The 16,075-nt window shown below is 43.2% G+C and overlaps 1 protein-coding gene across 9 annotated transcripts in view; it reads right to left on the bottom strand.

The window, feature by feature from the left end:
* Positions 1-16,067, bottom strand: part of AIDA (axin interactor, dorsalization associated) — a 29,803-nt gene extending 13,736 nt beyond the window's left edge. For 3 of the 9 annotated variants that reach the window (XM_066993683.1, XM_066993679.1, XM_066993678.1), the window contains exons 1-5: positions 15,792-16,067; positions 12,527-12,596; positions 5,557-5,610; positions 4,705-4,759; positions 193-270 (exon numbers count right to left, since the gene is read on the bottom strand). In XM_066993683.1, the coding sequence (XP_066849784.1) occupies positions 193-270; positions 4,705-4,759; positions 5,557-5,610; positions 12,527-12,596; positions 15,792-15,901 (367 nt within the window). In that variant the 5' untranslated portion in view covers positions 15,902-16,067. Of the gene's footprint in view, positions 1-192; positions 271-4,704; positions 4,760-5,396; positions 5,477-5,556; positions 5,611-12,526; positions 12,597-14,067; positions 15,448-15,791 lie in introns of those variants that run through there. The other 6 variants (XM_066993685.1, XM_066993681.1, XM_066993680.1 and 3 more) reach the window with 4 other exon arrangements.
* Positions 16,068-16,075: the final 8 nt, after the last annotated feature.

Genomic DNA, 16,075 nt, shown 5'->3' on the forward strand with positions numbered 1-16,075 from the left:
AATCACCACATTTATACAGGCAGGGAAGATAAACGTAGCAAGAACTAAAAGCACAATGAGGAAAAGCTACAGGCCCCTGAGGTAATGGTAGCAATCTTTGGTAGCTATTGAAGCAAGGGTGATGTTACTGGAATCAGCTCCAAACAGTCTGAAGTCTCCAGAACTGACAGGCTTAAGCATATATGCACCTACCCTGCATGTTCAGAGAGCCACTGTGGGAGTCCAAGAATGCTGGTAGCACATAACTTAGTTGAAATTTCCTACTTCCTCCTGCATGTGGAGGGTAGATTTGCAAAGTTCAAAAGAGACACAGAGCAATATCTGAGCATTAAGATCCAGAAACACTGGCTATAGCCTCCAACATTCACTGTAATGCCACAGCTTTGCCATTTGTATTAGAACCTTACTCAAGTTTTAATAATCACAACTTTAGCTTTTATTTCCGAAAGCATTAGCTAGTAAAAGTTCTATTTCCGAAAGCATATAAATGAAATAAGCATTTCACGATGGCTAAAAGGCCTAAAAAGAGAAGAACGCTTGCAGGGAGAGGCAGTCCCCTATCAGAGAATGAGGATCCTGGACTGGGCAGGGGAGAGAGGAGGTATTAAAAACAAGTCCTCTCACTGGTCTCACTTTGCAGTAAGCCCTCTCAAAGCACATTTTTGAAATCTCCCCTTGGAACTTCTGGATGAGAACAAAATCGTGTTAAAGCGGCGCTAACATAACACGAAATCCCAGACGTACTTAAACACCAGCTACGTTTAAAGAACCCCTGCTAGGCCCTTTCTGTCTCTGCGCGTTATAACTCAGCCGGTATAGCAGGAGAGCTTCTCTGTCCTTCTTCATAGTCACATCACTCCGTGTGGGCTCCATCGTTAGCTACCAGACATCCACACACTACAGTGAATAGAGAACCCCTCAGTAAACTATAAAGAAACAAACAAAAAACCTTCCCAGTCCTTGCTCATCATTTTTTTTTCTGATGTCTGTACCATGACCTGAGAAGGTGGATGCTATCTGATTCCAGGGGGACCCAATACATAAATACAGAGAGAGCTTTAAGTTGTCTGCTGTTGGATATGTGACAGACAAAGCTGACACCAAGCGTCTCCTTCTCCCAAGGCTTCTGCCCTGAGGGATCAGTAATGCAGATCTCAACGTGGTGGCAAAGAATCGCAGCCACTTCCCAACAGGAAAGTGGCTGATTAACAGCAGACAACAGCCTCCCAGCACAGCTCAGGTTCAGGAAAAGAAGGGATTTTATCTCCCTCTGAATTCCCCTGCTCTTGGAAAGCTCTATCATACCAAGACAGAAAGCGAAACTGCCCCAAAAAGAAAAATTTCAGTGAAGTAATACCTCCTACAGATCAGAGGCACGTTATACAGAAGTGACAGAAATTGCAGTACTTCTCCTCCCCTCTTCCAAAGTTTGGTATGCACTAGGTTCTTCCCTCTTCCAGTAACCGGTTTCTCCTACATGAATGAACATCCCCTAAAAAACCCTTCTCATAAATAATCTCAGTTATCACTAGAGGGCACAAAATGCTCCACCAATATGAGCACCATGAGAAAAAGGTGAACAGCTTTACAGCACCTGAAGTCCTGACACGTTCTACATGCACAGTCAGGCATACACACTTCTACCGCAGAGCTGCATCTACACACGTGTTGGTATCAAACCTGCTTCTGACAGTTCAGTGCTTCCCAAATGCCTGGGGACAGTATTAACAAAAATGATGCTGAGTGTTTAGATCAGAAACACTTCTGGAAATACCACCCAAAATCTCTTGCCTTTTTACAGCAGAGCATTGTGGATCAAGATTTTAGAATGCATTCAACTCTGTCTAATCACCAATAGCAAGCAATTTTGCAAAGTCACAATACTGGGATTTACTAAACACACCCCTTTAAACACATCACCAGGATAAGAACCGGATCAGCAGCTCTCAGTCTGATGAAATACGAAAGCAATGCAACAACCACCCTTCGAGGAAAAGGAAAATCCTCTTTACGCCTCTCACAAGCTAGAGTTTCAGTTGATTTAAATCAAAATAATCAGATAACAGAAAACATATTAGGTTATAACGAGGAGGAATCTCCCTTGCAACACTGCATAAGACACCCACGCTTAAGAGCTACTTTTATTTATTTATTTACTTATTTTTAAGTGTGCATCTCCTCTGGAGTAAAGAGGACTTCCCCTCTGTAATGCTGCTGCTGAGAAAACGATTCACAGAAAGCTCGTGGTTTGTGTAACTAAAGGGCAGAACCCCAGCAATGTGTCTTGTATTTATATTGCTTTTACAACAGAAATCTTTTTTAAAGACTGTTCTGTGCCTTCCCAAATACACCTTCTTGCCAGTGTTACTCTCATGCCCAAGGAGGTCACCAAACTGACCCACCAAAATACACGGTTTTCAGCTAGAGCATTTCTGGATCCACTTCATCTCATTTACACACAGATGCCAATACTGGCACACAGCCTAACTCTAATTCTAAAGTATGTTATAACACTGGCATAAGCTTTAACAAGAAAAAGATCTGCAAGATCCAGCGTGTGGGCAATGACTTCACACAACATAAACTCAAAAGAACTATCTCTGTGTATGGACCCTCCTGGAGCATTATCCTAGCAGGAGAGATTCAGTGACAAATCCTATGAACAAACAAAACCAGCCAACAGCTTCAGTGCGAAATGCAAGCTTAACGATTATGAAAAGTTAGAACCTGACAACACAGAAAAAAAAAATTAAATCTAAGGGCCCTGGTTGTTAGAACAACACCCAAACCAAATTTCTCAGCCATTTTGACCACTTCACGCACGAAAGTAATTAAAACAACTGAAATTGTGTGAATAGCTGTTTTCATTCCATCCTAACAAAATGTCTTGACCTAACAAAGGAATTGCTTATTTGCGTTGCCAGTCCTTTTTTTTTTTATTTTTTTTTTTAAAAAGCTTTTTCTTCTGGAATGTAAGAAAAAAATGACAACAGACAAATTGAAACACTTCACAGTGTATTTTTTGAAATGATTAGTGTTGGCCTGATTAAGATTTACCCTATTCAAGATACACTTAAAAACCATAAAACAAAGGCACAATTCAGAGAGAGAGAACAATCCAAGTCAGAGCAACATCAAGGGTATCAATGGTGAACTGTTGTTGCAGAAGCACCCATTCTCCTCCAAGGAAAATAACTCAGTGTCTTTGAAGACTGATGGCCACACACTCTTCTTCAGTTTTAATACAGTCGCTTGTTGCATGAAGCGTGGGCTGAATGTGCTTCACACTGGTGAACAGTTTTTTGACAGCTAAAAATCAATTCTCTGAGGAAGGGGACTGTTGCACTGTAACTGAAATACTGGCCTTTAAGAAAAGGAGGCATTTCGAGGGAAGCTTTACCCTTCAATATTCACTTCCTTGGATTTGTAAATGTGAGTCTTCTTCCATCATTTAGTCACTCAAAGGCCATTTACCTAATGGAGTCTAAGATATACAGTCATTAAATTACTTCAACGATTAAAATACTTTGTAAACAGAATGTGTACCTATGAAATAATCCCAAATCAGAGGATGCACAGGCAAAACATGCAATATACAGCATGAGAAAAAACTCATACTTTTAACACAGTGCTAAAACTTTCCTGAGTTTATGGTCTTCACAAACCTAGCAGTCCTGTAGTGTACCTCCACTTTCCTTTTTCAGGAAACAGTTCAAAAGCATCTGGACTCAATATTTTTGTACAGACATTAGGAACCTCTCAGTTCAATGTCCTGCTTCTTCAAAACCTTCTCTGTAGGATGCTGTGTTAGTTACTTAGAGAATGGGAACAGAGAAACTGCTTATTCATGAAGTGGCAACACTGCAAATCATTTTTATCCCCAACATCTCCCTAAATGATACCGTTGTGAAACGAGCAAAATAAACCCATTTTTCTCCATCATGGAAGAAACTCTTCCACGTCTCCTGTTCCCCAAGAACAACAAATGTCAGCATCCAGGATGATACTGCTTAGATGTGGAAGTTCTGATCATAAGGATACTTCGCAAATAAAGCAACCAGTGTTACTGGAAGGAAAACTTAGCAGATAAACAGATATTTCCTACATGAAAAAGTTACTTCTGGATTAACATACCAAAAATTGACCCAGGATCAGATTGGAATAAACAGTCACAACACAAAACCCTTCAAAGACTGACTCTCATCCTCACTTTGGCTCCTAATTTTATTAGTCTCGTAACATCGCTGTGGTTAAGTGGCAGGTGATTGACTACCATGAGCACGAGTTAAATATTTTCGGAAGAAAACTACATTCAATACTGCAAGTAGGAAGACCACAGAGTGTTGAAATTCAGTTCAAGTAAGTTATGTGCAGGTAAACTTTCCAGCTGATTACATAATGCACAACAGATAGCCTAAATTACGATTCTGTGTGAAGTCAGCAGTACCCAAAGAATTACCTGATTGAGACAAAAAGACTAATACATTATCTGAAACATTAGGACTGCTATACTTTGAAGTTACCCACATTAAATTCCTTAATACACATCAAGTGCTGTCTATGTGGTAACAGATATTTGGAAGAACTATCTAAAAACAACATTACTGTCAAACCACATTGTGGTCAATCAGTATTCATTCTGCTGTCACGTTTTCCACTGTAATGGTGAATGTCACTCACTTAAAATACAAAGATACTACTTACTTGGTTCCAACTTCTTCAGATCCTCAAGCTTAAATTCATCCTGCGACTGGGTGGACTAGGACATTACAAAGAAAGTGTTAAATCTGGGTATGCACTTTCCCCTCAGACAAAGCTATCACACCTCATAATAAGCATGCAAGGTGTTCCCTTTATTCAAGCATACCAAGTTACTTCAAAGCTTTGTCTTAAAAAAACAAAACAAACAACAACAACAAAACAACCAAACAAAACCTCCCTGACTGAGGCTAGGTTCACAGGTGAGGCAGAAAGTTAGCTACTTCTCATTTATTGACAAAAATGTATCCCATGTTCCAAGTTCTAATACAAGATTAAAAGATTTAAATGAGCTGGTTGATTTTTCATACTTACCATGCACAGGAACATTTGGACAGAGGGACTTATTTTAACTCTTCCCCAATCAGGTTGTTCTGAAGCAGTATCACCTCTAAGACTGCAAAAGTGATGCTCCCACAGGAGCCCACACTGTTCAAGGCATAATTCCAGTATTGTAACACTAGCAGAAGTTACAGTATACAGGATATGTCAGTATTTTGCCAAGCCTAAGAGCTCACCACAATGATTCTCATCTCCACCAACCCTGATGATGAAGCTTCTTCATCTGGCTAGTAGCACATCTGCTTCTCTGAGTAAGCCTATTCAACTTAGTAACTCAACAGAAAAGGTTTTATCACCTGGGGCATCGTGTAGACAACCTGGAAAGTCCAAATGTTCAAGGAGCTGTTCATTCTGTTTCCAGAAGTTTTAGCTATGCCTGAAGACACAAAACTGTCTAAAACCAGCATTAGTTACCTATCACTAAAGAATGAAATCACATGGGAAAGAGAGCTATACCTGTAAAGCTGCACTTCTCAGTTCCAAGCATGTTGCAATTTTAGCTATGGTTTTCTGAAAGGAAGAAAAAAAAATATTGAAATTGTGTTCTTCCGTATTCACATTCTTCTTTAATATAAATATGAAAATTTGTTTTTTCCTGCAAAGATTTCAGATCTATTACTCAGTATCTGATCACTTAGCATCAAAAAGCTTTTTTATACACAAGCAAGAATTTCTGTAAGTGCAATAGATGAAACTGAAACACCTGTCATTTAACTCCCCTTCCACAGCTCATCAGCACAAGTGGAGGTTCACTCACTTTGCAAAAACTGTAATAATGCCTACCACATCATAATTTTTTTTACAAATTCAATTATTCTGAAGTGACAGGGGAGAGCCAGAAAAAAAATACACAAAAATACAAAAAACAGTTTATTTTACCTTCTGAGACCTGGAGTGGTTTGTTAAAATTTGACCTTTTAGGGAATTGTAGGGTTTATCTAGCTTACAATCCCAACAGACCAAGTCAGCCCCCCTCAGAGTTTACAAATGCCCAGTATCTCAACACTGAAAAAGCATGGTCTGCTTTTGTGGGTTTTTGTGTAAAATGAAGTATAAAGGTGGATTATGTTTCCAAGTTTTTATTTTTGTAATTTGCTAAGACATTTAAAGTCTGACAGAAGCATGAAATAGATTTTCTTGGATTCAAACTTGCCACCTAAAATATCCCTGAGCAAAACTGTGAAGTAATTTCTCATTTTTATTTTAACATGTAGAAGGAAGGGAAGAGCTTCATAACCATCCTTCACTAGCAGTCCTGCTTCTAAGACAGTGCTTCTGAAACTTTCATGCTTCACAAAAAAAGAAGCTTGAGGAGCAGCAGTCACATTTGTTTCTATTACTAGCAGATGAAAAACATCAAGAGGAATTCAGACAATGTAACTGGCATCAAATGGACACACCTGCATGGTTTATTTTACTGTTTTTGACCACACAAGTTTGTTCATTAACCAAAAGGCTTTAGTGAAGAAAAACTAAGTCTATATGCACAGATAAGAAAAAATACAATTCCAAATAGTCTGTGGAACATTTATAGGGCAAGAGAAACAGCAACAGTGAAGCTATAAAGAAAAGAAGTTCGTTTTCAAAGTTTTCCCCCAGAAGGAAGATAAAACTTGAAATATGCATGTGAGACTTGTTCTCTCCTTTTAAATCAGACAGTATCAAAAAATAGCCCTCCCCTTAAGCTAGATGCAAGGGGGAGACAAAGATTTCCTAGTGTACAACTGTGGCAAAGAACTTCAAGAGCAGGAGCATCTGGCAAGTTATACGGTATCAGTCAGAAGCCAGAGCTTCCCTTTAAAGGAGGGTTATGTTTTAGGGATGTGTTTTAGGGCTACAAGAGACTCGTAGCAGCAGATAAGAACTGGGCATGCTTTCACAGCTACCTTTGCCGGTCATCTGCCCTGACTTCTGCAGGGGGACATCAGCTACTTCTAAACCTGCTCCTAGGCCACCACGTGCTCAGTACGCTGGGCTGAAAGCTAAGCAGCTCCGGTGTCTGTCTGCTGTGTGCCACGCTGAAAGCTGAAAGAGTGAAGGAGCTGATCTGTAAGCAGATCGGACATCACTACCTCAAGGGCAGGGCCAACAGACGGACTGTGTAAAAGCCTCAGATAGCTGAGTTCTGACACCCTCCACAGGCTCAAAGCTTCCAAAACCATTTCTCCCCAGCTGGTTCTCTCTCCTCTTAAATGCTCTGCCACAACACAGCATTAATCCGCTCTTTACATCCTTGCAGTTTATATTACTGCCCATTGTAACGGAATCTTTAAAAAACAAAAGTTCTTTTCAGCACCTTCCAGGAAAGCAGTGAGTGACATGCACCATTAGCACGGGGCACTCATTGTTCTTTCCTCTGCCTAGGATATGCAGTGATGTTTTGTTTGGGAATTTTAACGTTGGGCAACCTGACTGTATGCTTACATGCAACATGCAAAGTAAAAATACTATGGCTCATCATTTCTGTGGGGGTTCACTCCACAGCCTAGGTTCAGCCAACAAACTTCTACCTCTCTGAAATACATTCTGCCACGTAACAGAGATTTACAGCTGCATCTCCAGCATAGACTAGGGAAACAGGTTTCTGAAAAGGAAAGGAGCACATACGGATGTCCATACACTGTTTTTGTAGATGTGCATACATATTCAGGCTTGGCTTGAGGACATCAGGTAGTACTACAGAAGCAGATTCTCAGTCTCTAGGCAGAGCATACACTGCATCCTTCTCATCAGCTGCAGTGTACCATAAGGAATTCCTTTTTATACGAGAACATCTGGAAAGATATGGTTGCAAAGGTACAATCTCAAAGAGGAAGGTGTGAAGTAATGGATAAAAGAAAGGAATGCAAAGAAGTTCCCTGGGGAAGGGCGGGGAAATCTCTGAGGCTTGACTGCTACTGCATGATTTGCAAAAACCCAGCTGTTCCTATGGCTCGGCTGTTCATGCCTGAGCAAAGAGCACGCCAGTTCCATGTCAGATCAAAACCCCTTCCAAATGCACCAGAGAAAGTGAGCTATGAGTAAGTTTGCAGGGTGCCAGCACAGCCTCAGTGCCCCACTATGGAATCAAAACTTGTGAACAGATTTTCACACTGCTCTCCATCTTGTACACAGAGCATGAAACCCACACTATAAATTAGGTCTCAAGAAAGACTTCCCATCTCCTGTCTCCTTAGTTAATTCACCGATAAGCTCAGCAACACCACCATTCCCAATCCTGCAGACTCTTAACTCGGTATTCTTAGAACTGCCTGAACTAGGTAACTCGTGACAGGACAAACAGCTATATAAAATGTGTGTTTTCTGGCTTCTGGGGGCTGAAGGGCAATAATATCCCTAGAAACAGATTAATTGAAGAGAGTTTGGGAGTCTTAAAATAGTAAAGAATAGGTTTTATATGGAATCTATTGAAATATGGCAAGCTCCCAGCAGGCATTATTCATAACTATTTTTTTAAGGAACCACACCCAACCCAAAAGTTAAAAATGCAGCTAAACACGGCTATCATTTTCAGCTGCAACTATCCCATGCAAAAGCTCATTTTTGCAGCAGGGAAAATGTTCTGCATCTCATTAGAAAGGCTGAAGTCATAATTAATTTTGCTAGATTAAAGCAGTTAAGAATCAGTTTAATGTAAACTGGTGATTAGAAAGGAAAATGTCAGTTGATCTCATAGTGAAGGTTTCTTCAGTGCAGTTGTGTGAGTAATGACTGTGCTAACTGTAAAGCAGTCAAAGATGTTTGCATAAATACAGAGCCAGAGCAGAGTTTGCCTTTAAAGAGAGGTCTAGGCTGTTAGGAGACCAGTAGTTCAATGAATCATGCTAAGACTGTGCAACAGTGCTCTTATTTCAGCAAGTTACCATTGCACAAAAAGCATGATTTTCCAATACTGCACAAAACCCAGCCTAGCACAAAAGAAAAAAAAAAAAAAAGCTACACAAGAAACAACAATTGCGGTTAGCAGAGGGCTTTAAAGGTCAAATTTACTGCACAGAGAACTGGGTGACGATAGCTATAGCTGAAGGAAAGCTGACAGCTACGGCCAAACCTAACTGCATCGACTCATGTAGCAAAACACAGTGATTGATCATGAGTGAAGGCATCATTTTAGAGAATGAAGGTAGAATAAACAACGGCAGGATGCAGATGTTAAGACTGAGGTTAAGTCCATCGGAAAGAGTATGCTAATACCCTAACAGCTTCTAGGTGATGAAATTGCTGCACTGCCTCCTTAAAATTGTTGCAGAGCAACTAGATTTAAACACAATGATTTGTTGTTTACAGTATTTCTCTATATTCCTCAACAAAATTCATAATCGTTAATGAAGATTCCAGCACTGTCAATTATGCAAATCAAGACAGAGCCTTCCCTAAGCACTAAAACTCCAGAACTATATCCAGCAGTAGATGTAAAACAGACAACCCCCCCCAAGCTGAAAACGCAGGAATGAACTACAAATTCTAGAGCCTAGTTTTCCCTATCAAATGAGGATGCACGACGATGGAGTCTTTCAAAACAGATTCCAGATTGATAGCAAAAAGGCAAGACGTACAAATCTTGAAATGTCTAAATTCTTATCATAAACTATACATTTACTATAAAGTAAACAATAACTGGCTCACACTACATCTAAGAAAGAAATTGGTAATAGCTATCAAGTGCCGTCAGATTACCAGACTGAATGATTACATTAGCAAGTAACACACCATCAATTACGACGTAGCCATAGCTGCACTGTAACACCACCTGTGATGCATGAAGGAAACCCAAACATGTTAGAAGTTTATACAGACAGACAGGACTGGGGATTTGAACCTAGTCATGCCCCTTCCTTGTAGAGGCAAAGCTAGTAGTTTTCCCCCTGTACAGAGGAATCACTGCTGAAATCCATCTTCTTCACATGTAGTAAGAAACAGTAACAATCTCACAGGAATTCTCATCAATATTTACAGTCCTTTAAAAAAACACCTAGCTGTAAATCCATACAAAGATTGGAATGAGGGTAGACCAAGCAACTGGAAATCATAACTAGCTTCACAAACGTGCCTTCTCCAATCTATGAAATGCTATCTGCAGCCTGGGCTTGTGAGATCAGATAGATAGACCCTGAAGTGAACACACAAATATGCATTCAGATAAATAACGAAGGGGCTCTTACATGGCATACAGTACCTGGAAAAGACAAGAAGTTAGGGAATAAGAAACTTTCCAAAACCCAGAAGAAATAGCACACTGGTGGATGCCTCGGCAGGAACATATTTCAGCAAAACTGGCTGTTTAACCATGGACATTTTTGAGGGGTGGCAAGAGAGAAGATATACTTCGAGTTAATTAAGCTGCTTGAAAACCTAGAAGCACGCTAAACTCTACTCCGAGACACTGAGTGAATGGTACGAGTGATGACAGTAATTGCTCATGGTCGCTAAATTATACCAACAAAGCTCCTGCAGAGATAGGGAACACCAGGAGAGCAAGGAGCTGTCAGACTACAAGATTTTGCTGTACAGAGTTTCACTGAAAGCAACAGCATAAATATTAAAAAATACATAAAAACAAATAACTAAAATTATACAATTTAAATATTTTTAATTTTTAAATAATTTTAAATGATTTATTACTATGATTTTTTATTAAAAATAAAATAAACCCATTCTTAAAATGATTGAGCCCAAAGGACAATGAAGTACCTAAAGGAAAGCAGAAGGCGGCCGTCTCATTTGTTGTTGTGCCTAGCATTACTTGTGACAGAGGAGGGAAAGAGAATGTTCTTACTGAAAGATTCCACAAAATGTTGGAGAACTTGGCTACCTATGTTGCTAATGAAATAGGCATCACAATTTGAGAACAAGGCTCAAAATTTAAGTGCATCAGCTGATGAGAAAAGAAGAGAGATACATACAGGTATCATTCTGCAGGGATTCCGAACAGTCACTCCGTATTTATTCTTTTTGGAAGACTGTTTCCTTAGTACATGATTACAGGGGTACAACTGGCATCTGAGGTCATTTATCTCTGCTTCCTCAACCTCTCAGGCCTTTCCTTGTGGCTGGTCTCACTCATTTCCACCATTAGGTCCTTTCCCTAAGACTCAGGGAACGTCTGGAAACAAAGTCCTGTGTCATTATGGTTCTATACTCTCAGGAGATGGTGCCTCTGAAGTGGTATTAACAGCTTCTCCTGCATGAAATAACCACATTTTCAGAAGCAACCACCGAGGGGAAACATGCAGTAAAGACGACTATAGCTGAGAGCAATAGAGAAAGATACCAGCAAGGGATACAGAGCAGAATTGATCAAAGGAAAAACATCTGTCCGATGTTAACAAGGATCCTTCAGATCACAAAAGGTGGTTCCAACCCTTCTCCAAGATTCTGACTCAGTTTAGGACTATCATGAGCCTTCTCTTCTGCTTCACAGAAGGTAAATAGAACAGTAGAGGCCAGCTCTTTGCTTTCTTTTGTTGGTACATGTCAAAGAAACATTTATAAACCACTGACAGACTCTATGTAAAGCTGTATTTCTTTGTGATAAATGAGGCATTGTTTTTTTTTTTAAACACATCAAGTTCATCTCCAATTTGTGTAGCCAAGACCTGTTTTCTGGACTAACATTTCCAAACACAGATCCCATTTACTCTAGCACCCTTTTATACCATACATTGGAGCTAGGAAATGTCACTGTTCAGGCAATGCCATCGCACAAACAAGTGATCTTATCATCTGGAAGTCTGGAAATACAGGCATTCTCTGATTCGGTATTCCTAATAAAAACATGGTTTTATACAAGGTACTAGAGTTTAGCAAGACCTCATATTCCGAAGTACTTCCTTTTATTTTGCTGAAGATGTTTGAGTTTGTTGGACCTTAGCTAGCATTTTCTTGTTAAATCCTGTCATAGAATTGCATCAATATGATGCTCAGACAAGAAACAGCCTTTTCATCTGAGAGGAGAGAGGAAGGAGTAAAATCAGCTCAATATTTTGAAAGGTTATAAACAAGGAACATTGAGACTAGTAGGGAGTATTCTGCCAGGACTCTTCCCAGTCAGGTGTTACATGTTAAGCTAAGATTGTTCACACACACCCACGATGGCTGCGGCTCAAGACATTTTGTATTCAGGCTTCACAACATAAATTGTGCTAATGTTGTATAAGCAAGTTATCAAAAGGTCACCCACAAAAAGAAACATCCAGCTTATGAAGGACTCTGGCATGCGAGACTTTCAGTATTACACAGCCAGGCATCTGTCACATCTAATGACAGCAACGGTTTCAGCCACGCTGGGCTCTGCTTGTGTTTTTGCATACTACGGGAGGAAAAAAAAAAGGTGTCATAAGGCTCTGGTCTGCAAGATAGAAAGAACAATACACCGCGTCAACATCCATGAGTCAAGTTCCTTGACTGAGCAAATGGTAACACTTACCTTTTGATCTTCTGTGAATTCTGAGTTGTTGTGCTGAGACTGTGCCTCTTTTTGTAGATGTCTCGCTAATCTGGGGAAAGGGGCAGAAAACTGAAGAGTGAGAACACAACACAGAACCCTGCCGCCGCCACCACCACCACCGTCTCCTGAAAACGTGCCAGCAGAAAGGTTCACAGACTGCTGCTCCAAACGGTTTCTTTTTCTCATGTACGGTAGGCCATACAGAAAAACAAAACAAAACAAACAAAACAGAAGTCAGACACAGTAAGTACCTACATTAGGCAGGAAAGACCACATATATAACGTGTCATGAAGAGAGAACAGGTAGGAATGATCTTCTAACCAACAGCCCCTTTCATAAGCACTGACCTTTTTTCCTCTTTCCATTCCCTTTTTGTGTGTTCCGGTTTTTTTACATAAAGTATACTGCTTATGAAAACAGCCCACTGCAATACAAGCCCACGTGTTTCTCACAGAGAATTTGATGGCCAGGAGGAGTGGGTGCAGGCATAAAGAACTGGTACCCCAGGTACTGGCCACATGCCCTCCCACCACGAGAGACCGGGGCACCGTGGCTGTGGCCCTCAGGGTGCATTAGCTCACATCTGCGCCTGTCAGCATCATACGCAGAGCCCAGACTCCACCCATTACCAGCACAGAGACGGAGTACCAAGGGGTTTGGGAAGTAACAGTCAGCAAACAGCTGGAGAAAGCGAAAGGAAGCTAGAGAGGGAACCTATGGGAAGAGTCACGGCTTCCGTCTGGGGAGGAAGGGGAAAATTAAACAAGCGAAACTGTGCAATTGTTGTCATTCTCTGCAAAAATATACCTATGTAGACATACATATTTATTTAAAGGCAGTGCGGAAGGGCGTTGAGGGGAAAACCCAGGCAAAACAGCAGCATTTGGGACACCCCAATGTACTTCCATCGGAAACCTTCTTGTACCGTTATGCTATTAGGGGAATTCAGCTTCTTGCCACGGGTGCAGTGGGCACCAGTCTTCTTGGGGGGGGCAGGGAGGGAAGGTTAAAACAGATACGTACACAAAAAGAGGCTGCTGTCAAAGCCTGTAGAGGGAACAGATACCAGACCTCAACTACTCCTTTGCTTTTTTCCTAAAAATAAGCCCTATTAAAAAGACACAAGGATTGAAGCTACTGCAGCTTTCAACTAGCAGTAGCAAAACAGCAGTCAAACAGGACAATGTAACTTCACAGCTCAGCGCCATGATCTTTGTTCGTAATGGGGAAAAGATGCTGGCAGAGGAAAGTCAAAAAGCACAAACACACTGGAACCCAAACATACAGTCAGTCCCTCAGCGCTGCCCCGGCGGTATAACATGGGCAATAAACAGAAAGCTGTGTACGTCCATCACATAGGGCATTTAAAACCAACAATTTAAGGAAAACTCATCACCATAGCAGCGATACACCACCCACAACAGACAGCATCACAGTACTAACAATTCTGCAAGCATTAGTGACACAATGCTCTTTCCATTTGTCACTCATGAAAAAAAAAAAAAAAACCACCACACACCCTAATCCACATCAATGCATCTGGTGTCCCACTTGAAGCTTGTTCGAAGTTGAATCGGACCAAGTTCCACAGACAGGAGTGTTCGACACAGAAGGTGCTGCTGGTGGCTCAGGGGGCTCTCATGGGATTAAGCACCTCAGTGAGCAAGGGCCGATATTTGCAACAAACTTCCCAGATCAGCGTAAAGACCTGAGCAGATGTAGGTCCCCTTGGACACGGGAGGCAAGTGTTCTACACCCGTGTTCTAAGTCAGCAGTCATTAAACCCCTGAAAGAAACTAACTTCGACTCAAGAAGATCTTTTTCAGTGTCAGCAAGCTCATCATAACCAGTTTATGCCCAGCCTTCCTGCATTGATCTGTACAGACCTTGCCAATGCCAGCAGCATCCAGCCAGCTCACCAGCATGCTCACTACTCCCATCTCAGGTTGCCATTTGAAAAGGCGACAGCATGAAACCGTGCTGTTGTGTCTCCACAGCTACACGGAGGTATCTTGCTCTGTGCTGCTTACTGGCAGCTTCTATCCTAGAGATCGAAGCGGTCATTAATCCACCTGCTGTACCTAAAGGAAGTGGATATGCACCCTGAAAAGGTTCTGCTCCTTCCCAGGAAATCCCTGCAATCCTTTGATCTTCTCCCCCCTTTCTTCTTCCTCTGGAGCCGCAGAGTTCATCTACTGACTACTTCTCTGTTCAGAAGAAACTCACTGATCAAGCTTGCAAGAGTAACGTACAGTGTCACTACCAAGAGGAGCTTTCTAACAAAGGTATCGCACTGCTACAAAGCCAGAATGAAGCCAGGGTGCGGAGATCACCTCAGTTCCTGTGAGACACGAGTGATGCTGGGAGGCAGGCAATACAAGCCATGCTTCATCTCTTGAACTGGACCGTCTGCGGACATTTAGTGACCCTTCTTCTTAGCGAAGCAGGCTCAGATTGAGAAGCCTAAAGACTTTTCATTCTGAGGGAAAGTCATCAAACGAAAGCGACTGCTCATACTGCCAAGGTGGTTTGAAGCATTCGGATCCTACTCTGCTCCTTGTAAATGCCCACGTAAGGGCAGTTATTTAACTTTCTGAGGGATGCTTTTTCTTCCTTTATTTTCTGAAGGATGTTTTTGTCTTCTGACATACAGATCATACGGAAAAGGTCCCCGTGACAAGGTTTGCAGTGACGGCTGGCCGTGACCCGGAGACCACCAGCGGACTGCAGATAACCGAGCCCGCACCACCCTAACCAGGGAGCCCACGAGCTGACGAGGCCGTGGTACCTCGCGGCTGTCGGTACCTCGCGGCTGCTCCGAGCGGCAGAGCTCAGCCGGCAGCACGGGGGCTGGCTGGGGAACAAGTGCGAGCCCCCCGGCCTCCCTCCAGCAGACCCACCAGCAGAAATCGGCTGGGAAGCAACCGGGGCAAACCCAGAGCCCGCCGGGCTCCTCGCTGCCGCCGGGGGTCCCCGCCCGGCCGCCGCCCTCCGCTGCCGGCTGCCTCCCGGCGGGCCGGGCGCCATGGCCGGCCGCGGCCGGGTGCCCCCCCCCTACTCCGCCCCGGGAGGGGTCCGGCGGCCCCGGGGCGCCCCGCTCCGCCGCCCCCGCGCGTTGCATAACGGCACCGGCGGCGAGGCCCGGGGCGGGGGGGCAAGGCCTAGGCCCCGCGGCCACCTGCCCCGCCCCGGCCCGGCCCGGGGCCCGCCGCGGGGAGCCGCCCGGCCCGTGCCCGCACTCACATCTGGTACTCGTCGATGGCCTCCACCAGCTGCCCCCAGGAGTCGAAGTCGGTGCCCTTCCTGAAGCTGGCGCCCCAGCGCTGCAGGAGGCTCCGGGCCGCCTCCGACATAGCCCCAGCACTAGGGCACCATGCTCACCCCGGGCCGGGGCACCGCGCCGGGCACCGCCACCGCCGGCCCCGCTCCCGCCGCCGGCACGGCCCGGCCCTGCCCAGCCCAGCCCAGCCCGGCCCGGCACGGCCCGGCCCGGCCCAGCCCCGCCGCGGCGACAACCAAACGCGGCG

This window comes from Anser cygnoides, chromosome 3 (assembly GCF_040182565.1).
Source record: "Anser cygnoides isolate HZ-2024a breed goose chromosome 3, Taihu_goose_T2T_genome, whole genome shotgun sequence".
Classification (NCBI taxonomy): Eukaryota; Metazoa; Chordata; class Aves; order Anseriformes; family Anatidae; genus Anser; species Anser cygnoides.